Source organism: Xenopus tropicalis, chromosome 3, assembly GCF_000004195.4.
Source record: "Xenopus tropicalis strain Nigerian chromosome 3, UCB_Xtro_10.0, whole genome shotgun sequence".
NCBI classification, from domain to species: Eukaryota; Metazoa; Chordata; class Amphibia; order Anura; family Pipidae; genus Xenopus; species Xenopus tropicalis.
Genome location: NC_030679.2, coordinates 7,641,247 through 7,665,851, shown reverse-complemented (window position 1 = coordinate 7,665,851; position 24,605 = coordinate 7,641,247). Strand labels below are relative to the sequence as shown.

The 24,605-nt window shown below is 46.9% G+C and overlaps 1 protein-coding gene across 3 annotated transcripts; it reads left to right on the top strand.

The window, feature by feature from the left end:
- Nucleotides 1–2,113: 2,113 nt before the first annotated feature.
- On the top strand, nt 2,114–23,168 carry akr1c4 (aldo-keto reductase family 1, member C4). Of its 3 annotated transcripts, none has more exons than XM_031897884.1 (10): nt 2,114–2,155; nt 13,393–13,485; nt 15,820–15,987; nt 16,111–16,227; nt 17,422–17,487; nt 18,073–18,195; nt 18,309–18,418; nt 19,930–20,095; nt 21,478–21,560; nt 22,886–23,168. In XM_031897884.1, exons 2-10 carry the CDS (start codon nt 13,399–13,401, stop codon nt 22,926–22,928), a joined length of 963 nt encoding a protein of 320 aa, XP_031753744.1. In that variant the 5' UTR covers nt 2,114–2,155; nt 13,393–13,398; the 3' UTR covers nt 22,929–23,168.
- Nucleotides 23,169–24,605: the final 1,437 nt, after the last annotated feature.

The following is a 24,605-nucleotide window of genomic DNA, read 5'->3' as shown; positions in this document are numbered from 1 at the left end:
AAAGGGAATCATTTAACCATTAAATAAACCCAATAGGAATGTTCTGCCCCAATAAGGGGTAATTATATCTTAGTTGGGATCAGGTACAGGTACTGTTTTATTATTACAGAGAAAAGGGAATCATTTAACCATGAAATAAACCCAATAGGGCTGTTCTGCCCCCAATAAGGGGTAATTATATCTTAGTTGGGATCAAGTACAGGTACTGTTTTATTATTACAGAGAAAAGGGAATCATTTAACCATTAAATAAACCCAATAGGGCTGTTCTGCCCCCAATAAGGGGTAATTATATCTTAGTTGGGATCAAGTACAGGTACTGTTTTATTATTACAGAGAAAAGGGAATCATTTAACCATTAAATAAACCCAATAGGGCTGTTCTGCCCCCAATAAGGGGTAATTATATCTTAGTTGGGATCAAGTACAGGTACTGTTTTATTATTACAGAGAAAAGGGAATCATTTAACCATTAAATAAACCCAATAGGGCTGTTCTGCCCCCAATAAGGGGTAATTATATCTTAGTTGGGATCAAGTACAGGTACTGTTTTATTATTACAGAGAAAAGGGAATCATTTAACCATTAAATAAACCCAATAGGGCTGTTCTGCCCCAATAAGGGGTAATTATATCTTAGTTGGGATCAAGTACAGGTACTGTTTTATTATTACAGAGAAAAGGGAATCATTTTTAAAAATTGGAATTATTCGCATATAATGGAGTCTATGGGAGACGGGCTTTCTGTAATTTAACATTTTCTGGATAATGGGTTTCCGGATAATGGATCCAATACCTGTATACTGAAAATATCCAACTTCATATTTTAAGGTGCACTCTACATGCCGGCAGGGCCTGGCCGTAAGGGGTGTGGCCTAACATAGAGTGGACCGTGGTGAATAGTCTTATCCAGAATCTCTGAGCTTTAGGGCAAGACCACCATATATGAAACATTATGCCGGTTTGGTCACATCTTGGGTCGGCTGTGGGCACAAATTTAGCTATACGCGCTGGAACTAGGTACCACCTAAGGAGCACTTTATAGTTCGCCTCTAGAAGGGAGACATTACGTGAAAAACCTTTAACCGCTAACCATATGGCTTCCCATTCTTCAAATGCTAGGTTACGTTGTAGATCCGTATGCCATGCTGAAACATATGGAAGGCCTGTGGCTATTTCATCTGCAAAAAAGGCACTATACAGCAGGGAAACTGATTTCCTATGCTTAGGGTTCTTCAGACAGCAGTTCTCAAAGAAAGTCTCAGTTTTGTCTAGTTGGTTGTGTAAACACCATTGGGATTGGGCAAAATGTAAACGTTGTCTCGTACGGAACCACTCAGATAAAGGAACCTTGTAGGTATCTAAGAACGTTTGCAGTGGAAGAGATCCAGACCTGGTTAACAGGTGCCCAATTGCCCATTTGTTATTGGCAATCCACCATGCAAAAAGAGTGGAGCTGAGACCCGGGGTGAACTTGGGGTTACCCAAAAATGGAGCAGCTGGAGTATGGGGTGAACCGAGAGATAAAGACTTAGCTGTAGAATCCCAGATGTTCAAAGTTAACCGTAAACAAGGGCTACATGAAGGAGGCCTAAGCACTTTTGGGCACCATATCAACCCAGTTGGAGAGGAAGGGTGTGAGAAATAGGACTCCAAAGAGACCCAGTGAGGGGTATCCACTTGGGTATGCATTGGGGGGATTTGGGCCAATTGCGCTGCTTTATAATAATACAGTAGGTTCGGTAGGCCAAGTCCTCCTTTTGTTCGAGGGCAATAAAGTGTCCTCCTGTTACTCTTGGAGGTTTCTTATTCCATATGAACTTTATAACCTGTGCTTCAAATCTAGCTAAGTCTCCGTTCTGTATAGGGATAGGGAGAGATATAGGTAAAGAAGCTCATTGCCGGATAGTTACATTTCTAAAGAGAATCGTATGATTTAGATTTAAATAGAGATATAGTGGTGCTGCCAGTGGAAATCAAAGTTCAGTTTTAAAAGCTTCACGGCTGGTTCTGATAGGTTAATATTGAGAGCTTCAGTTTTATTATGGTTAATGTATAACCCAGAGATAGTTCCAAAAGCCTGAAGAGTGTTATATAGGTTAGGGAGAGACGTTAAGGGTCTGGAGACAATCAGAGTCCGGTCGTCTGTAACTTTGTGGTGAGTCTCGCCTACTTCCAAGCCCATAATGTTTGGGTTGGCTGCTGCTAAGGCTTCAATGGCCAGATCAAACAATATCGGTGAAAGGGGGCAACCCTGTCTGGTCCCATGGCATATAGGAAAGATAGCGGAGGAAAATCCTAATATATTTACCAAAGCAGTAGGGGCCCTATATAACGCTTTAACCCACGAGATCAAGTTCGTACCAAAGCCCCATTTGTTTAACATATAATATAGGTAGTCCCATGATAGGGAATCAAAAGCTTAATTCTGCGCGCTATTATTTTCCCAAGTAGTTTAATGTCTGTGTTCAAGACTGAGATAGGTCTGTAATTTTTGACCTCAGATAAATCTGAGTTAGGTTTTGGTATAGCTGAAATTTTTGCTTGAAGGGACTCCTGTCTTAGGGGCACATTTACTAACCCACGAACGGGCCGAATGCGTCCGATTGCGTTTTTTTCGTAATGATCGGTATTTTGCCATTTTTTCGGAAATTATCGCGACTTTTTCGTTACCAATACGATTTTTGCGAAAAAAACGCGAGTTTTTCGTAGCCATTCCGAAAGTTGCGGAAAATCTGGCGATTTTTTCGTAGCGTTAAAACTTGCGCGAAACGTCGCTCGTTTTAAGTTTTAACGCTACGAAAAAGGCGCGACTTTTCGCGCAAGTTTTAACGCTACGAAAAAATCGCCAGATTTTGCGCAACTTTCGGAATGGCTACGAAAAACTCGCGTTTTTTCGCGCAAGTCGTAATGGCTACGAAAAACTCGCGTTTTTTTCCGCGCAAATCGTATTGGTAACGAAAAAGTCGCGATAATTTCCGAAAAGTCGTAAAGACGCCGAAAAAAATCGCAAAAAATACGAAAAAGTCGCAAAATGTTCGTTTTCCAATCGGAATTTTTCCAATTCGGATTCGAATTCGTGTCTTAGTAAATCAGCCCCTTAGTATGCCACCGACCCTGAGACTATTTAACATTGCTGTAAGATGTGGGGTAAGCTCCTTTGCACATTTTTTATAATAGATATTGGGCAGGCCATCTATACCGGGAGCAGTAGCTGATTTAAGATTCCTTATAGCATTGGCTACTTCTTCTCTTGTTCCGTTAAATCAAGCTGGTCATGGGAAAGTTTAGGGAGATTAAAATCTCGGAAAAACTTATCGTATGTGCTAAGAGATATGGGCGCTGGGTTAGTATATAGTTTTTGGTAAAATGCCACAAACTTGTTAGCAATCCTTTGAGGGTTCCCTGTATGGGACCCTTGAGCTGTACGTATGCGGTGGATAGAGGGGGAAGAGTCCTGGTTGTTTAGTTCTGGTTGTTTAGTTCTGGTTGTTTAGTGCTAAAGATCTACCTGGTTTGTCTAGTGAGTAAAATAGTTTGTTTGGCCCATCTAAGTTTCTTTTTCACTGCAGTGGTTAGCAGCAAATCTAGCTCTTTCTGGAGTTGGGATATTTGAGGTTGAAAGTTAACAGAGGGGTCCTCCAATTGTTTGAGGGTCATTTGGTCTAAAGGTCCCCATACACTATAAGATCCGCTCGCTTGGCAATGTCGCCAAGCGAGTAGATCTTCACCTGATATCCCCACCTACGGGTGGGCGATATCGGGTAGCAAGTACTTAAAAAAAAAATAATCGGATTACATTTGAGCTTATGGGGCAGTCGGTTCGGGGACCGCATCAACGAGCCGATGCGGTCCCCGATCCGACCGGATTTTCTAACCTGGCCGATCGAGATCTGGCCAATTTCAGGCCAGATATCGGTCGGCCAGGCAGCTCTGGGCCGATTAGCTGCCGAATCAGTCCAAGGGACCCATATCGGCAGCTATAGTCTGCCCGTGTATGGGGACCTTAAGGATTGGGTAAGGACCTGAATGCTTTTTGCCTCGCCGTTTTCCGTTGTGAACCTGAATGAATTGCCCCCGGATCACTGGTTTGTGCGCCTCCCACAGTATAGAGGCCGTGGGGCCAGACTGGGAATTTTCAGAAAAGTATTGTGTCAGGCTCTTTTTTGTTGTTTGTTGCTTTATAATGTTTTCAATTACATCGGGGAAGCTTAATAATGACTCATTTAGCCTCCACTATCTAACCCTCGGCCGTTCCTGAAGTTGAGATAATGTAGTTAAGATAGGGCAGTGGTCAGACCAACTAATATTTAAAGGTCCCCATACACAGGCCGACTATAGCTGCCGATATGGGTCCCTTGGACCGATTCGGCAGCTAATCGGCCCGTGTATGGGCAGAACAGAGCGGCCTGGCCGACCGATATCTGGCCTGAAATTGGCCAGATCTCGAACGGCCAGGTTAAGGTCCCCATACACTATAAGATAGTTCTTTACCCGATATCCCCACCTACGGGTGGGCAATATCGGGTAGCAAGTTGCTTTAAAAAAAAATAATCCGATCGTTTGGCCCATTTGCGACCAAGGGCAGTCGGTTCGGGGACCGCATCAACGAGCCTATGCGGTCCCCGATCCGACTGGATTTTCTAACCTGGCCGATCAATATCTGGCCAATTTCAGGCGAGATATCGGTCGGCCAGGCCGCTCGTTTCTGCCCATACACGGGCCGATTAGCTGCTGAATTGGTCCAAGGGACCCATATCGGCAGCTTCTATCGGCCCGTGTATGGGGGCCTTTAGAAAATCTGGTCGGATTGGGGACCACATCGGCTCGTTGATGCGGTCCCCGAACCGACTGCCCCATAACCACTAAGTTTAAGTTTTGCTACCCGATATCGCCCACCCGTAGGTGGGGATATCGGGTGAAGACCCGCTCGTTTGGCCACCTTGCCAAGCGAGCGGATCTTATAGTGTATGGGCACCTTAACATTCTGGAAGAGTAAAGTAGGGGGACAAGAGAAGGAGAGAGAAATATATGGTCTATTCTTGAGATTTTATGGGGAGCAGAATTGTGAGAAAATTGTTTAACATCTGGATTTTTTTCCCGCCATGCGTCTACAAGCGAGAACCTTCAGGGTCAGTGAGCGTTTTGTCAATTGTTGTGTGAAAGAATATAGCGCCCCCTTTGGTTTTAGTAGAACTCATTGATAATATACATCTTGAAAATTTCCTGCGGAAGTACTTGGGAAAGGAAGTATGGGAAAAGTGAAATTTCGGTAAGTTCCTCTGTGGCCCCTGACAGGGAAACCTTCGGAATACCGGATGGGGGAGACACATGATCCGGCTAGCACTTATGGAATTAACCATTTTATCCCCTATTAGTGCATAGGGGAGAAAAGAAAAGGGGGGGGGGTTACAGGAAAAAAGAAATACAAAATCTCATTGGCCAATGTTAAACCAGTTTCCTAGCGTATCGACAACGTAGTAGTAGTGGCCTAAAGTTAGATAAGCAAAGGTATCAGCAAAAATGTCCCCCCCCCAAAAAAAACCAAGTAAATAAATTTTGTAGAAAAGGATAAGCATAAAGTTAACCAGGAATATAGGTGAATAGTAGTTGTCAACTCCTATGGAATATCTCGATGAAGTCCAGGCTTGTGTAGAGACCTCTCGAGCAAGTATAGGCACAATCGGTGTGGTCTGGAAGAGGCTTCCATCAAGGTGGTATAGAGGATGGCTGGACTCGAAGGCCTGGATCTGACTTTGTTCCATAGCGGAGTCAGCTGTAGTTGCGAAGCAGACGGAGAAGGAGAGTCCCGGGAACCAGGAACTGTGATCCCCAATTTCACGAGCAGGTCTTGGCCTTCCTCTATGGTGGTTACCGTATGCTGCCTGTTGTTGCAGGTGAAGGCTAAGCGGAACGGAAAAAGCCAACGATACTGGATATTTTGCCGCTGGAGAATCTTGCAGATCGGGCCTACAGCCCTTCTTTTTTGTAGCGTAGTGGGAGATAGATCCGCGTATATTTGCATACCCCCCCAACTGTCCCGCTTTAAGCAGGACAGTCCCGCTTTCTATAGCTCGTCCCGCTGTCCCGGATAGTTCCCTGAATGTCCCGTAATAGATTACGGAAATGCGGGACATTCATAGAAGGATCCGTGACAGCGGGATGAGCGCTCCGACTCCTTGCGCTGCTTCTCTCCTGTGGCTCCTTCGCCGGCGGTCCCTGGCCCTTTTATAAGGTTGCGCCCGTGCGTAATGACGTCACACGTACACACGGGGCGCAACCTTATATAAGGACCTGGGACCGCCGGCGAAGGAGCCACAGGAGAGAAGCAGCGCAAGGAGTCGGAGCGCGTATGGGGGCTCTGTGTATGGGGGGGCCTCTGTGTTTGGGGGGCTCTGTGTATGGGGGGCTCTGTGTTTGGGGGGGCCTCTGTGTTTGGGGGGCTCTGTGTATGGGGGCTCTGTGTTTGGGGGGCCTCTGTGTATGGGGGGGCACTGTGTATGGGGGGGCACTGTGTATGGGGGAGCCTCTGTGTTTGGGGGGCTTCTTTATATGGGGGGCCTCTGTGTATGGGGGGCCTCTGTGTTTGGGGGGCCTCTGTGTATGGGGGGCCTCTGTGTTTGGGGGGCCTCTGTGTATGGGGGGGCACTGTGTATAAAGGGTACTGAATATAAAGGGTACTTTGTATGGGGGGTACTGTACATGGGGGGCTCTGTGTATGAAGGGCACTGTGTATGGGGGGGCTCTGTGGGCTTCCTTAGGTCGTACAGTATGAGGGTATAGCACATTTGCATCTGATCCCGCCATTTCTACTTATAAAAGGAGTATTTTTAGGGGTGTGGTCACAAAAGTGGGCGTGGCCAAAAAAATTAACGTAAAATAATGTCCCTGGGTGGGTCGTCTGGTCGTCTAGGCCGTAGAGCACGATGCACCCTATCCATCTCCAGTCTAGCATCTGGGATTCCAGGGACCAGCACATGCAGCAGATTCTGTATAGTAGCTGGCAGGTCTACTATTGTTTCAGGTAGGCCTCGGATTCTCACGTTGCTACGCCTGGACCTGGTTGTCCGCGTCTTCAATTTTGTCAATGGACCTCTTTACGTTGGGCCTGAAGTGTGCCAATATCTTGTTCGTGGGAGTCTATAACTGTTATAATATTAAGGGGATATTAAGCGACCGTAAGCTATTAAATGCTAGGACGGTGCGGAGCCAACTCAAGGTGCGGCCATCTTGTTTGGCCCGCGCATTGCGCACCAACTGTAATACAATTTAATGATGGAAAAAAATGACCAAAGGTACAGTGAGAAAATAAAGATATAATTCTCTAAACAGAATTGTGATAGAAATTAATTATATCAGTGTTTGCTTTATAACCAATGATACTACTGTGTTTTATTACTCACCACTAGGGGGCGCCACTATACACTGATATAGCTCTGCTCTTTGGCAGTTGAAAAGGTTCAGCTTGAGAATTTGCTGCTTTTTTTTTTTAAGCTTTGTGCTCCGGAACTCTCCCAGTGCTAAACTGGGCTTTCTACAAACTGGGCAAAACCATCAAACAACTCCATTTTTACAATAAAAGTGGAATTGTAACAGAGAAAAGTGCAATGTTTAGTAAATTAACACTGGGATAAACATTCACTGTTGTCTTTGCATGGGGAAGTGTAATCAATGTAATATTTGTGCAGCAGTCCTGCCCTGCTTTATGGCTGAGATTCTAGCTATCTGTATAACAGAGCATTCTGTCACAGTGGCACAGATCCTATCTGATCCCCCCATTGTAAGCAGCAGTCCTGCCCTGCTTTATGGCTGAGATTCTAGCTATCTGTATAACAGAGCATTCTGTCACAGTGGCACAGATCCTATCTGATCCCCCCATTGTAAGCAGCAGTCCTGCCCTGCTTTATGGCTGAGATTCTAGCTATCTGTATAACAGAGCATTCTGTCACAGTGGCACAGATCCTATCTGATCCCCCCATTGTAAGCAGCAGTCCTGCCCTGCTTTATGGCTGAGATTCTAGCTATCTGTATAACAGAGCATTCTGTCACAGTGGCACAGATCCTATCTGATCCCCCCATTGTAAGCAGCAGTCCTGCCCTGCTTTATGGCTGAGATTCTAGCTATCTGTATAACAGAGCATTCTGTCACAGTGGCACAGATCCTATCTGATCCCCCCATTGTAAGCAGCAGTCCTGCCCTGCTTTATGGCTGAGATTCTAGCTATCTGTATAACAGAGCATTCTGTCACAGTGGCACAGATCCTATCTGATCCCCCCATTGTAAGCAGCAGTCCTGCCCTGCTTTATGGCTGAGATTCTAGCTATCTGTATAACAGAGCATTCTGTCACAGTGGCACAGATCCTATCTGATCCCCCCATTGTAAGCAGCAGTCCTGCCCTGCTTTATGGCTGAGATTCTAGCTATCTGTATAACAGAGCATTCTGTCACAGTGGCACAGATCCTATCTGATCCCCCCATTGTAAGCAGCAGTCCTGCCCTGCTTTATGGCTGAGATTCTAGCTATCTGTATAACAGAGCATTCTGTCACAGTGGCACAGATGCTATCTGATCCCCCCATTGTAAGCAGCAGTCCTGCCCTGCTTTATGGCTGAGATTCTAGCTATCTGTATAACAGAGCATTCTGTCACAGTGGCACAGATCCTATCTGATCCCCCCCATTGTAAGCAGCAGTCCTGCCCTGCTTTATGGCTGAGATTCTAGCTATCTGTATAACAGAGCATTCTGTCACAGTGGCACAGACATACCTCCCAACATTTGAAAAGTAGAAGGAGGGACAAAAATGTCTGCTGCGCGTAGCATGGCAAAATTTTTCAGGCCACGCCCACTTTTCAGGCCACAAGCCCATTTTATAAAACCACACCTGAAAAGCATATCACACACAAAGTGCACCAGAAGACAGACACGGTGGCCCCAATCATTTTATGACATATTGTTGCTCTAACATTACGCACTGTGGCACCTGTATATCATGACACATGACAGACATTGGTAGCCAGGTGTTATGTTTTGAATTGGTGCCAGAGCAGGGACCCCCTAAAACATTGCTAGCCAAACCAGCCCAGGGTCCCCTAAAACATTGCTGGTTCTCCCCCAGTGTCCCCATACTTTGAGCCGCTCCCAACTGCAACATCCTCCAGCTCCCCCCAACTTCCACCCAACATCCTCCAGCTCCCCCCAACTTCCACCCAACATCCTCCAGCTCCCCCCAACTTCCACCCAACATCCTCCAGCTCCCCCCAACTTCCACCCAACATCCTCCAGCTCCCCTCAGCATCCACCCAACATCCTCCAGCTCCCCTCAGCATCCACCCAACATCCTCCAGCTCCCCCCAGCATCCACCCAACATCCTCCAGCTCCCCCCAACATCCACCCAACATCCACCCAACATCTTCCAGCTCCCCCCAGCATCCACGCAACATCCTCCAGCTCCCCCCAGCATCCACCCAACATCCTCCAGCTCCCCCAGCATCCACCCAACATCCTCCAGCTCCCCCCAGCATCCACCCAACATTCTCCAGCTCCCCCCAGCATCCACCCAACATCCTCCAGCTCCCCCCAACATCCACCCAACATCCTCCAGCTCCCCCCAGCATCCACCCAACATTCTCCAGCTCCCCCCAGCATCCACCCAACATCCTCCAGCTCCCCCCAACATCCTCCCAACATCCTCCAGCTCCCCCCAGCATCCACCCAACATCCTCCAGCTCCCCCCAGCATCCACCCAACATCCTCCAGCTCCCCCCAGCATCCACCCAACATCCTCCAGCTCCCCCCAGCATCCACCCAACATACTCCAGCTCCCCCCAGCATCCACCCAACATCCTCCAGCTCCCCCCAGCATCCACCCAACATCCTCCATCTCCCCCCAACATCCACACAACATCCTCCAGCTCCCCCAACATCCACACAACATCCTCCAGCTCCCCCCAGCATCCACCCAACATCCTCCAGCTCCCCCCAACATCCACCCAACATCCTCCAGCTCCCCCCAGCATCCACCCAACATCCTCCAGCTCCCCCCAGCATCCACCCAAGATCCTCCAGCTCCCCCCAACATCCTCCAGCTCCCCCCAGCATCCACCCAACATCCTCCAGCTCCCCCCAACATCCACACAACATCCTCCAGCTCCCCCAGCATCCACCCAACATCCTCCAGCTCCCCCCAACATCCACCCAACATCCTCCAGCTCCCCCCAGCATCCACCCAACATCCTCCAGCTCCCCCCAGCATCCACCCAACATCCTCCAGCTCCCCCAACATCCTCCAGCTCCCCCCAACATCCTCCAGCTCCCCCCAGCATCCACCCAACATCCTCCAGCTCCCCCCAACATCCACCCAACATCCTCCAGCTCCCCCCAGCATCCACCCAACATCCTCCAGCTCCCCCCAGCATCCACCCAACATCCTCCAGCTCCCCCCAGCATCCACCCAACATCCTCCAACTCCCTCCAGCATCCACCCAACATCCTCCAGCTCCCCCCAGCATCCACCCAACATCCTCCAGCTCCCCCAACATCCACCCAACATCCTCCAGCTCCCCCCAGCATCCACCCAACATCCTCCAGCTCCCCCAACATCCACCCAACATCCTCCAGCTCCCCCCTGCATCCACCCAACATCCTCCAGCATCCACCCAACATCCTCCAGATCCCCCCAGCATCCACCCAACATCTTCCAGCTTCCTCCCAGTGTCCTCCAGTTCCATCCCAGCATCCTCCAGCTCCCTCCCAGTGTCCTCCCCAACATCCTTCAGCTCCCCCTAGTATCCTCCAGCTCCCCCCAGCATCCCCCAGCTGCCCCTTAACTTCCTCCAGCATCCCCCAGCTGCCCCCAGCTGCCCCTTACCTTCCTCCAGCCCCCTTCCAGCGTCCTCCCCAACATCCTTCAGCTCCCCTGCAATGTCCTCCTCAGCGTCCCCCAGCTGCCCCTTACCTTCCTCCAGCCCCCTTCCAGCGTCCTCCCCAACATCCTTCAGCTCCCCTGCAATGTCCTCCTCAGCGTCCCCCAGCTGCCCCTTACCTTCCTCCAGCCCCCTTCCAGCATCCTCCCCAACATCCTTCAGCTCCCCTGCAATGTCCTCCTCAGCATCCCCCAGCTGCCCCTTACCTTCCTCCAGCCCCCTTCCAGCATCCTCCCCAACATCCTTCAGCTCCCCTGCAATGTCCTCCTCAGCGTCCCCCAGCTGCCCCTTACCTTCCTCCAGCCCCCTTCCAGCGCCCTCCCCAACTTCCTTCAGCTCCCCTGCAATGACCTCCTCAGCATCCCCCAGCTGCCCCTTACCTTCCTCCAGCCCCCTTCCAGCATCCTCCCCAACATCCTCCTCAGCTTCCCCCTGCTTCCTGCGGCTCCCCCGCTCCTCCCGCCTGCTTCCTCCGTCTGCATCCCCCGGCTCTTTTTCTCCCCGTGACGTCACACACATCTTTTGGGAGCCGCTTCTTCTACACTGCGGGACATTTACGAGCGAATCCGGGACAGCAGGACAGCGTGGCAAAATCGGGACTGTATGCACAGATCCTATCTGATCTTAGCAGCTTAATGCACAGAATGGCTTAATGCCCTATATATATTGATAATGGGTGAGTGCAGAGGATCTCTTGTTATTGTCTATATGTATTTTGTGGTCACAGCCTCATTGCAACCCCGCCTAATGTGCTTGAGCACAACTTTCCCTTTTTTTGCTATAGTTTATACAGGGGCAGGGGCCGCTCCATGTTGTAGCTCCCACCCTTCCCAGCTACAGTCAGGTGATCCCAGTGGAGCCAATAAAAGGGCAGCCATATGGGAGTTTTAACCTTGAAAGCAAGAAAGTTGCAGGTAAAACTTAGTCCCTTGGCTAAACGTAGATTGAAGCAGTAGAATTCTTAATGAATCGCATAGGTCAGTGTTGGAACTGGTCAGAAGGGATGACTTTGACGCAGTTGGGCAGCTTGAAGTATATTGCAATATTTGGGCGACCAATCCCTGTTTTGCTTAGGGGAGGGCATTTCTTAGTAGCTTAATGCACAGAATGTCTAAATGCCCTATATATATTGATAATGGGGGAGTGCAGAGGGTCTCTTGTTATTGTCTATATGTATTTTGTAGTCACAACCTCATTGCACCCCTGCCTAATGTGCTTGAGCACAACTTTCCCTCCCCCCCCCCCCCCCCCCCCCCATTGTAAGGCAGCAGTCCTGCCCTGCTTTATGGCTGAGATTCTAGCTATCTGTATAACAGAGCATTCTGTCAACAGTGGCACAGATCCTATCTGATCCCCCCATTGTAAGCAGGCAGTCCTGCCCTGCTTTATGGCTGAGATTCTAGCTATCTGTATAACAGAGCATTCTGTCACAGTGGCACAGATCCTAACTGATCCCCCCATTGTAAGCAGCAGTCCTGCCCTGGCTTTATGGCTGAGATTCTAGCTATCTGTATAACAGAGCATTCTGTCACAGTGGCACAGATCCTATCTGATCCCCCCATTGTAAGCAGCAGTTCCTGCCCTGCTTTATGGCTGAGATTCTAGCTATCTGTATAACAGAGCATTCTGTCACAGTGGCACAGATCCTATCTGATCCCCCCATTGTAAGCAGCAGTCCTGCCCTGCTTTATGGCTGAGATTCTAGCTATCTGTATAACAGAGCATTCTGTCACAAGTGGCACAGATCCTATCTGATCCCTCCATTGTAAGCAGCAGTCCTTGCCCTGCTTTATGGCTGAGATTCTAGCTATCTGTTAACAGAGCATTCTGTCACAGTGGCACAGATCCTATCTGATCCCCCCCATTGTAAGCAGCAGTCCTGGCCCTGCTTTATGGCTGAGATTCTAGCTATCTGTATAACAGAGCATTCTGTCACAGTGGCACAGATCCTATCTGATCCCCCCATTGTAAGCAGCAGTCCTGCCCTGCTTTGTATAACAGAGCATTCTGTCACAGTGGCACAGATCCTATCTGATCCCCCCATTGTAAGCAGCAGTCCTGCCCTGCTTTATGGCTGAGATTCTAGCTATCTGTATAACAGAACATTCTGTCACAGTGGCACAGATCCTATCTGATCCCCCCCCCCATTGTAAGCAGCAGTTCTGCCCTGCTTTATGGCTGAGATTCTAGCTATCTGTATAACAGAGCATTCTGTCACAGTGGCACAGATCCTATCTGATCCCCCCATTGTAAGCAGCAGTCCTGCCCTGCTTTATGGCTGAGACTCTAGCTATCTGTATAACAGATTATTGCCCCGGGCCCAGTAGCAGCCCTGCTTATTCATTGTGACTCAGCTTATTTTGTATAAATTCTCAGGATTCTCATATTTCAGGCCACTCCCTGCCCCTTATCTCCCCGTGTTTATTCCCCAGTATATATCCATTTGAGATTCCATGTCTGTTTCATTGCAGCCCAGCATGTTTCTTACCAAAGATACCCGCCTTACCCTACACGATGGAAATGCCATACCAGTTATGGGCCTGGGAACGTATGCCTCTGCTGAGGTAAGTGCCCCCCAGTGAGTAGGTATATGTGGGTGGAGGCAGGTTCAGGTTGGGCGTGATTTGTTTATAAACAACCATAGGGAGTACTGAAGGTCATAGCAACCCATGGCAACCAATCAGATCTTTGTTTTCTTTCCTCTACCTGAAAAACACTAATCGCCAATTGGTTGTTATTGGTTACTGCCTAGGTGCTCATTGGCCCAGTGTTTCATACACTTCTCAAGCTCAGGTCGGGTTGAGTTTGTGCAGATTCAGGTGCTTGAGGGTCAGAAAACATTTACTACAGTACAGTTTCCCTTTACTGTTGGGCTGAATGCTACCAGTTCAGTGTGGGGGGGTACTGGGGGTACATTGTGAGACATTATGGGGGGCTTTGGGGTTCAGTTTCTGGTGGGCCCAGATCTGATAATACCTGGTTCTGCAGTCTTGTAGGAGTTAAATCCTCCCTAGGAATGTTAACTATTTCCTGCCCTTGTTGCACCCTAGTGCTCAGGAATGTGTATAGCCGAGGGGGGGGGGGGGCATAAAAGCACCCAGAGGCGCAGCACAGGAAATATTAGAAAAGCACCCACAATTACAGATTGCATATTGGGGCAATTCATTAAGTTATTGCCATCTTTTACTTAAGGGACCATTTACTTACACACGGGCTAAGTCCCGCAGACACAATTACACTGGGATTATAGGGTAAAAACACTAGATTTACGGTAACAATTGGCCCACTGTATTGGTTTTGTAAATTGCCCCTATTGGCTTTTCTACCCACATCCGCAGGGTTAAATGGCCAGAGTAAAGGTGACTATATATATATATATATCGATACTGGGACTAAAACCCCATTCTTTGAAGACTATCACCTTCATCAAAGCCCATTTGATAGAAGCATTTCTTTTTTTTATTTAATCTGGTCGTTAGGTTAGTCAGATCATAGAGACGACTCTGGTGGGATTCGAACCCACAGCCTTTGAATGCCTACATTCAACTAGAAGTCCAACGCGCTATCCATTGCGCCACAGAGCCAATAGCAGTCCTGTTTTGCTTCGCGTAAAATTCGAAACGACAAGAAATTTAGCAAAATGCCGAAAAATCGTCAAAAACTCAGTTGTCGCCCACGTCTTTTTTTGTCGCCCACGTCTTTTTTTGTTGCCCACGTCTTTTTTTGTCGCCCACATCTTATTTTTGTCGCCCACGTCTTTTTTTGTCGCCCACGTCTTTTTTTGTCGCCCACATCTTATTTTTGTCACCCACATCTTTTTTTTTTGTCGCCCACATCTTTTTTTTGTCACCCACGTCTTTTTTGTCGCCCACATCTTTTTTTGTTGCCCACATCTTTTTTTTGTCGCCCACGTTTTTTTTTTGTCGCCCACATCTTTTTTTGTTGCCCACATCTTTTTTTTGTCGCCCACATGTTTTTTTGTTGCCCATTTCTTTTTTTTGTCACCCACATCTTTTTTTTTTGTCGCCCACATCTTATTTTTGTCACCCACATCTTTTTTTTTGTCGCCCACATCTTTTTTTGTCGCCCACATCTTTTTTTGTCGCCCACATCTTTTTTTGTTGCCCACATCTTTTTTTTTGTCGCCCACGTCTTTTTTGTCGCTCACATCTTTTTTTGTTGCCCATATCTTTTTTTTGTCACCCACATCTTTTTTTTTTGTCGCCCACATCTTTTTTTTTGTCGCCCACATCTTTTTTTGTTGCCCACATCTTTCTTTGTCGCCCACATCTTTTTTTGTCGCCCACATCCTTTTTTTTTGTCGCCCACATCTTTTTTTTTGTCGCCCACATCTTTTTTTTGTCACCCACGTCTTTTTTGTCGCCCACATCTTTTTTTGTTGCCCACATCTTTTTTTTGTCGCCCACATCTTTTTTTTGTCGCCCACGTCTTTTTTGTCGCCCACATCTTTTTTTGTTGCCCACGTCTTTTTTTTGTCACCCATGTCTTTTTTTTTTTTGTCGCCCACATCTTTTTTTTTGTCGCCCACATCTTTTTTTTTTGTCGCCCACGTCTTTTTTTTTGTCACCCATGTCTTTTTTTTGTCGCCCACATCTTTTTTTTTGTTGCCCACATCTTTTTTTTTGTCGCCCACATCTTTTTTTTTTTGTCGCCCACATCTTTTTTTGTTGCCCACGTCTTTTTTTGTCGCCCACGTCTTTTTTTTGTCACCCATGTCTTTTTCTTTTGTCGCCCACATCTTTTTTTTTGTTGCCCACATCTTTTTCTTTTGTCGCCCACGTCTTTTTTTTGTCAACCATGTCTTTTTTGTTTTTGACGCCCATGGTTTTTTTTTACGTGGCTTATTGTGCTGCAACTGATATTTTCATGATTTTTAGGTACCCAAAAGTGATGGGACGGAGGCCACCAAGCTCGCAATAGATCTGGGCTACCGCCACATTGACTGTGCCTATATCTATGGCAATGAGGTCCAAATTGGTGAGGCCATTCGCTCAAAGATTGCCGACGGCACGGTGAAGAGAGAGGAGATATTCTACACTGGGAAGGTACCACGCAATACGTCAAGGCTCATTAACTGTTTGCCTTTGTTTCCAGGGGGGAGTAACCATTTATATTTTGCTAATTCGCTGTGATTTACTTTCCCTTTAACCCAGATTATTGCTTCCTAGCTTTGGTGCTCATTCTTCTCTCCGAATTTGGTGCGTCAGGGACTGGAGGCATCGCTGAAGGCTCTGCAACTGGATTACCTGGACCTGTTTATAATGCACTGGCCATTCTCAGTAAAGGTACAGCACATAGACATATCTATTAATTAAAGGGATATTGCCATGGCTTCTCCAGCAGAATCCTGCATTGTAATCTGTTTTTTCCCATGGGGCTAGCCAAAGTCTTCATTTCCCAGGGTGCCACAGCCATGTGACCTGTGCTCTGATAAACTTCAGTCTCACTTTACTGCTGCGCTGCAAGTTGGAGTGATATCCCCCCCCCCCCCACCACCAGCAGCCGATCAGCAGAACAATGGGAAGGGAGCAAGATAGCAGCTCCCAGTAGGTATCAGAATAGCACTCAATAGTAAGAAATCCAAGTCCGGCTTGGGACTCCTCCAGTTACATGGGAGTAGGAGAAACAATAGGTTAGCAGAAAGCAGTTCTAATGTGTAGCGCTGGCTCCTTCTGAAAGCTCAGACTCAGGCACAATGCACTGAGATGTTGCCCCACTGTCTCCATCTTGCCCCACTGTCTCCATCTTGCCCTACTGTCTCCATCTTGCCCTACTGTCTCCATCTTGTCCTACTGTCTCCATCTTGCCCTACTGTCTCCATCTTGCCCCACTGTCTCCATCTTGCCCTACTGTCTCCATCTTGCCCTACTGTCTCCATCTTGTCCTACTGTCTCCATCTTGTCCTACTGTCTCCATCTTGTCCTACTGTCTCCATCTTGCCCTACTGTCTCCATCTTGTCCTACTGTCTCCATCTTGCCCTACTGTCTCCATCTTGCCCTACTGTCTCCATCTTGCCCTACTGTCTCCATCTTGTCCTACTGTCTCCATCTTGCCCTACTGTCTCTATCTTGCCCTACTGTCTCCATCTTGCCCTACTGTCTCCATCTTGCCCTACTGTCTCCATCTTGCCCTACTGTCTCCATCTTGCCCTACTGTCCCCATCTTGCCCTACTGTCTCCATCTTGCCCTACTGTCTCCATCTTGCCCTACTGTCTCCATCTTGTCCTACTGTCTCAAAAAAACTCCCTAGTGCCATGTGCTTATCACATCCTTAAGTTGTCAAACATTTCTTTCAATATCTAAACAAACCCTGTGCTTGTGTGTTCCTATTGGCCTCCCCTGCCCTACCAAATAATAAGTTTGACCAATTAGCTGGTGTCACTGAGCTGGGGACAGGGGTGATACTCTGGGGCTACATAGTTCCATTGTGCAAGTACATTGCAAACACATGGGAATTGTATCCATTCTTCTTTTCCAGCCCTCAGATGCCCACAGCAACCAACCCTTAGACTTTGATGATGTGGACTTTTGTTTGACTTGGGAGGTAGGTGGTTCTGGCTACAATGCATTTTCTATGAGAGTCGTCAATACAATAAATATAGGAATGTACAGGGCAACCAGACCCTGGCCGGAAATACTCTCTATATGAGCATTAAGGTGCTCTTTAACTGTTCATTAATGGCCCCTAATGGCTGGTATAGTTGGCTAATGGCTGGTATAGTTGGCCAATGGCTGGTATAGTTGGCCAATGGCTGGTATAGTTGGCCAATGGCTGGTATAGTTGGCTAATGGCTGGTATAGTTGGCCAATGGCTGGTAAAGTTGGCTAATGGCTGGTATAGTTGGCTAATGGCTGGAATAGTTGGCTAATGGCTGGTGTAGTTGGCCAATGGCTGGTATAGTTGGCTAATGTCTGGTATAGTTGGCCAATGGCTGGTATAGTTGGCCAATGGCTGGTATAGTTGGCCAATGGCTGGTATAGTTGGCCAATGGCTGGTATAGTTGGCCAATGGCTGGTATAGTTGGCCAATGGCTGGTATAGTTGGCCTTTGAAGATGAAAAAGATCAGTTTGGCCGAGTGTTCATTCCCTTACACTGCATTGGGCTTCACGCCCCCTTCCCTCTGGCAGGCACTAGAGGGGTGCAAAGACGCAGGACTGGTGAAGTCCATCGGGGTGTCCAACTTCAATCGTAGGCAACTGGAGCGGCTCCTCAGCAAACCAGGGCTGAAATATAAACCTGTCTGCAACCAGGTAACCAACCTTCCCAGGGTCAAGCTTAGCCGCCCCTTTAATTTACTTGTAGACCCCTTGGGCCTGGGGGTAAAATGTTCTGAGATTGTGATTCTTGCTCTTGGCACTTACAGGTGGAATACCATGTGTATCTGAATCAGAGCAAACTCCATGAATATTGCAAATGCCACAATATCGTTCTGGTGGCCTACAGTGTCCTGGGAACCGCCAGAGACAATACTTGGTGAGAATGTAATGTAGGCCGGCGCTGGTACCAACTGGCAGCAAGTACTCTCATAGGCTGCAATGGGATCAACTGGCGAGAACATGTACTAGGCTGAAAGTAACTTCATGGGGAATCTAACGTGCAAGTAGTTAGGACCCCAGGCCAAAACTAACCTAGTTCAATTTTATTTCTCTATGAGCAAACTTAAGGGGCTGTTCCTGCTGAATTGTGCTTAGTACAGGGGAATCCCTATGTGGCATAGTTTTATGGTATCTCTCTGTACAGGCTATGGGCAAACTTAGGGGGCTGTTCCTGCTGAATTGTGCTTAGTACAGGGGAATCCCTATGTGCCATAGTTTTATGGTATCTCTCTGTACAGGCTATGAGCAACCTTAGGGGGCTGTTCCTGCTGAATTGTGCTTAGTACAGGGGAATCCCTATGTGCCATAGTTTTATGGTATCTCTCTGTACAGGCTATGAGCAAACTTAAGGGGCTGTTCCTGCTGAATTGTGCTTAGTACAGGGGAATCCCTATGTGGCATAGTTTTATGGTATCTCTCTGTACAGGCTATGAGCAAACTTAGGGGGCTGTTCCTGCTGAATTGTGCTTAGTACAGGGGAATCCCTATGTGCCATAGTTTTATGGTATCTCTCTGTACAGGCTATGAGCAACCTTAGGGGGCTGTTCCTGCTGAATTGTGCTTAGTACAGGGGAATCCCTATGTGCCATAGTTTTATGGTATCTTTCTGTACAGGCTATGAGCAAACTTAGGGGGCTGTTCCTGCTGAATTGTGCTTAGTACAGGGGAATCCCTATGCTGCCATAGTTTTATGGTATCTCTCTGTACAGGCTATGAGCAAACTTAGGGGGCTGTTCCTGCTGAATTGTGCTTAGTACAGGGGAATCCCTATGTGCCATAGTTTTATGGTATCTCTCTGTACAGGCTATGAGCAAACTTAGGGGGCTGTTCCTGCTGAATTGTGCTTAGTACAGGGGAATCCCTATGCTGCCATAGTTTTATGGTATCTCTCTGTACAGGCTATGAGCAAACTTAAGGGGCTGTTCCTGCTGAATTGTGCTTAGTACAGGGGAATCCCTATGTGCCATAGTTTTATGGTATCTCTCTGTACAGGCTATGAGCAAACTTAGGGGGCTGTTCCTGCTGAATTGTGCTTAGTATAGGGGAATCCACTGTTAATTCAGCATGCTGTCTGGGCGCTATCTTTGACTAGTCCTTCTCCCTCTATAACCATATTAATAACGCTGCCAAAATCTTCTGCTTTTTTCTCTGCAATATTGACAAGTTACGCCCTTTGTTTTAGAAGTTCTGGGATTTGTAGTTCAGTAACAGCCGAGTAAAGTTTGGTTGAGCCGTGCAGCAGGGTTTAGTGCCCCTTGAACAACCCCCATAGCTTTAAACCCTACTTTCCTCATCAATTGATACTGGATTGGCCATATGCCTATTTGGCCTGTAAACTATTCAAGACATTTTGGGGTCTCTGTCACTCATCCCTAATGACTCTTTCAGGGTGGATCCAAACTCCCCGGTCCTGTTGGAAGACCCAGTGCTCAGGAGTGTGGCTGCGAAATACAATAGATCTCCTGCCGAGGTGGCCATGCGCTTCATCCTCCAGAAAGGAGCCGTTGTATTGGCCAAAAGCTTTAACCCCACTCGCCTGAAGCAGAACCTGGGGGTAAGACGTCTGCATGACCATCCCAACTAGTTGGGTTACCTGGACAAGATAAGATTTAGAGTTGTGATGTCAGCATGGCCACTGCCACCAAATTCAAACATAAATAGATGTTCCTCAGCTTTGTGTATCTTTGCTTCCTGGCTTTGACCATTGAGCCTGTTTGATTTTGCCCTCATAGCCTTTTTATTGGCTGCGCTTTTGTATGCTGTTGTATTCAGGCTCCCTCCACAGCAGTCAGGGAAGGCTGGTGTTGCCAAGGATCTCCTCCTTTACGAAAGGGAGGTCCACTGGATAGAATATTGAGTAGAGCAGTGATCCCCAACCAGCGGCTCAGGAGTAACATGTTGCCCCCCAACCCCTTGGATGTTGCTCCCCAACCCCTTGGATGTTGCCCCCCAACCCCTTGGATGTTGCTCCCCAACCCTTTGGATGTTGCTCCCCAACCCTTTGGATGTCGCTCCCCAACACCTTGGATGTCGCCCCCAAACCCCTTGGATGTTGCACCCCGACCCCTTGGATGTTACTCCCCAACCCTTTGGATGTTGCCCCCCAACCCTTTGGATGTTGCTCCCCAACCCCTTGGATGTCGCCCCCCAACCCCTTGGATGTTGCCCCCCAACCCTTTGGATGTCGCTCCCCAACACCTTGGATGTTGCTCCCCAACCCTTTGGATGTTGCTCCCCAACCCTTTGGATGTCGCTCCCCAACACCTTGGATGTTGCACCCCAACCCCTTGGATGTTGCTCCCCAACCCCTTGGATGTTGCCCCCCAACCCCTTGGATGTTGCTCCCCAACCCCTTGGATGTTGCCCCCCAACCCCTTGGATGTTGCTCTCCATCCCCTTGGATGTTGCTCCCCAACCCCTTGGATGTTGCCCCCCAACCCCTTGGATGTTGCTCCCCAACCCCTTGGATGTTGCTCCCCCAACCCCTTGGATGTTGCCCCCCAACCCCTTGGATGTTGCTCCCCAACCCCTTGGATGTTGCTCCCCAACCCCTTGGATGTTGCTCCCGGTGGCCTCAAAGCAGTTGCTCATTTTTGAATTTCTAGTTAGGAGGCATTTGGTCGCATAAAACCCAGTATATTGCCAAACAGAGGCTTCTGTAGGCTCCAGTCCACATAGGGGCAATCAAATAGCCAATTACAGCTCTCATTGTCACCTTTAGGACCTTTTTTATGCTTGTGTTGCTCCCCAACACTTGAATGTGACTCACTGGTATAAAAGGTTGGGGGATCCCTGGAATAGAGCCTTCATCATGCTCCTACTGCTGTAATTGAACAACAAGGGAGGGGGGGGGTGGCTGACCAAATGTTGGATCAAAAAAGGGCACCTTGAACCTAATAAATCTGAAATCATCAGCTTTTTACCTTTTTTTTGTAGGTATTTGAGTTTGAGCTGAAGCCTGAAGATATGGAAATGCTTGATGGACTCAATAGGAACCTGCGCTATGCACAGTTTACAGTGTAAGGGGGCTGTTGGTGTTAGGCAAGGGGGCTGCTACCCTCATATACATGTAACAGGGCCGGTACTAATGGGTCACAGTCTGCTTGACAATTTCCTTGAGGGAGAGTTCAGGTTACATCCTGTATGCTGTCGAATTAGCTGGCCTGAAATCCATGGGACCCCCAGGTTCATACTGGAGCAACAGTCTATTGGTGGGTGACCACGTCAGGTTGTCCCAGTCTTTTCCAATAAAACAGTACCTGTACTTGATATAATTACCCCTTATTGGGGGCAGAACAGCCCTATTGGGTTTATTTAATGGTTAAATGATTCCCTTTTCTCTGTAATAATAAAACAGTACCTGTACTTGATCCCAACTAAGATATAATTACCCCTTATTGGGGGCAGAACAGCCCTATTGGGTTTATTTCATGGTTAAATGATTCCCTTTTCTCTGTAATAATAAAACAGTACCTGTACTTGATCCCAACTAAGATATAATTACCCCTTATTGGGGCAGAACAGCCCTATTGGGTTTATTTCATGGTTAAATGATTCCCTTTTCTCTGTAATAATAAAACAGTACCTGTACTTGATCCCAACTAAGATATAATTACCCCTTATTGGGGGCAGAACAGCCCTATTGGGTTTATTTCATGGTTAAATGATTCCCTTTTCTCTGTAATAATAAAACAGTACCTGTACTTGATCCCAACTAAGATATAATTACCCCTTATTGGGGGCAGAACAGCCCTATTGGGTTTATTTCATGGTTAAATGATTCCCTTTTCTCTGTAATAATAAAACAGTACCTGTACTTGATCCCAACTAAGATATAATTACCCCTTATTGGGGGCAGAACAGTCCTATTGGGTTTATTTAATGGTTAAATGATTCCCTTTTCTCTGTAATAATAAAACAGTACCTGTACTTGATCCCAACTAAGATATAATTACCCCTTATTGGGGGCAGAACAACCCTATTGGGTTTATTTAATGGTTAAATGATTCCCTTTTCTCTGTAATAATAAAACAGTACCTGTACTTGATCCCAACTAAGATATAATTACCCCTTATTGGGGGCAGAACAATTCTATTGGGTTTAATTAATGTTTTATTGATTTTTTAGTAGACTTAAGGTATGGGGATCCAAATTACGGAAAGACGCCTTATCCAGAATACCCTTGGTCCTGAGCATTCTGGATAATGGGTCCTATACCTGTATACACTTTCCTTTTTTTGGTGTTACTGTTTCTTTAAGTGCTCATTGGTAAGTGAGATGTTTTCTCTGGATGATACAATGAGCCTGGGACTATAAACTGCTGTTGTTTTTATATATTTTTCAGAATGAAGCAGCACCCAGAATATCCGTTTCATGATGAGTATTGAGGAGGAGGAGGAGGAGGAGGGACCTGACCTTGAGTCTTGAAGCCAAATGAATTTCATGTCTCTGCTGTTACATAACATTATAGTGACTGAGTCCTTGCAGGACTCTTTAGGAAGACCTTATATCAAGGCAAAGTTCTTCTTATCCTTTGAGTTACACCTTACGGCTGAAGGTTCATACACATTAAGCTTCTCCCATGTGTTTGCCTTGAGCAGACTCAATAAACAAAGCTTTTCCCAATCCGTTTGGCTCAAACAACAGCAAATAATTTCAGATATTTCAACAAGAGGCTCCTAGAGGGAACACATTGGAATGTCCTCGCTTGGTGCCAAGTTGTAGCCCTTGTAAACAGACATGTATTTGTATTATTCATGATGGTTATGGAACAGAATGGGGCAAATAGTCTATGTTATTCCTTCAATTAACCATTGTTGGCTACCAGGGATATAGGAGGACGGCCTGATAATGATCCAGATGTTTGGTTTGGCTTTGGGCTGGTCCATGACCTTCAGAAGATGTTTCTGCCTGTACCCCATGCAGCCGAGGGGGGTGGGATCCCTATATTAGTCAGCTCCAATGCACTTTTTGGGAAAGGTCGGCTTGGGAAAGTCACAGTCACTCAATGGGAGAAGCCACTTACCCCACAGGTGGCTTATAGCCTCCTTAGGAAAAAGACGCCCAAGGAGAGGAACCTTGACTCCCCCCCACCGATATACACTGTCATTACTAACTCCCTTCCGTGAATGTTGCCAATTTATTATCAGAAAGAATAAATTCCTTTTTCGGCTCCTTCCTGTCCTGGAGCTATTTTAATTTCATAAACGAGCCCCCCCCCCCCCACATTAAGGCCATTCAGCTGGTATCAGGGACATTGCTTACTGCACAATGGCTTGTTGTCTGTACAGCCTCCAAGCCATAACCACAGGGAAAAGAAATATACAAGTATGGGATTCGTTATCAAGAAAGTTGTTAATTAGGGGAAACAGTACCTGTACTTGATCCCAACTAAGATATAATTACCCCTTATTGGGGGCAGAACAGCCCTATTGGGTTTATTTAATGGTTAAATGATTCCCTTTTCTCTGTAATAATAAAACAGTACCTGTACTTGATCCCAACTAAGATATAATTACCCCTTATTGGGGGCAGAACAGTCCTATTGGGTTTATTTAATGGTTAAATGATTCCCTTTTCTCTGTAATAATAAAACAGTACCTGTACTTGATCCCAACTAAGATATAATTACCCCTTATTGGGGCAGAACAGCCCTATTGGGTTTATTTCATGGTTAAATGATTCCCTTTTCTCTGTAATAATAAAACAGTACCTGTACTTGATCCCAACTAAGATATAATTACCCCTTATTGGGGGCAGAACAGCCCTATTGGGTTTATTTAATGGTTAAATGATTCCCTTTTCTCTGTAATAATAAAACAGTACCTGTACTTGATCCCAACTAAGATATAATTACCCCTTATTGGGGGCAGAACAGCCCTATTGGGTTTATTTAATGGTTAAATGATTCCCTTTTCTCTGTAATAATAAAACAGTACCTGTACTTGATCCCAACTAAGATATAATTACCCCTTATTGGGGGCAGAACAGCCCTATTGGGTTTATTTAATGGTTAAATGATTCCCTTTTCTCTGTAATAATAAAACAGTACCTGTACTTGATCC

Excerpts from the sequence above, each read along its gene's own strand:
- akr1c4 (XM_031897883.1), top strand. The coding sequence starts at position 13,375 with ATGTCTGTTTCATTGCAGCCCAGCATGTTTCTTACCAAAGATACCCGC. Across the intron at positions 16,228-17,421 it reads ACTGGCCATTCTCAGTAAAG|CCCTCAGATGCCCACAGCAA; the intron begins GTACAGCACATA and ends CTTCTTTTCCAG. Across the intron at positions 17,488-18,072 it reads ACTTTTGTTTGACTTGGGAG|GCACTAGAGGGGTGCAAAGA; the intron begins GTAGGTGGTTCT and ends TCCCTCTGGCAG.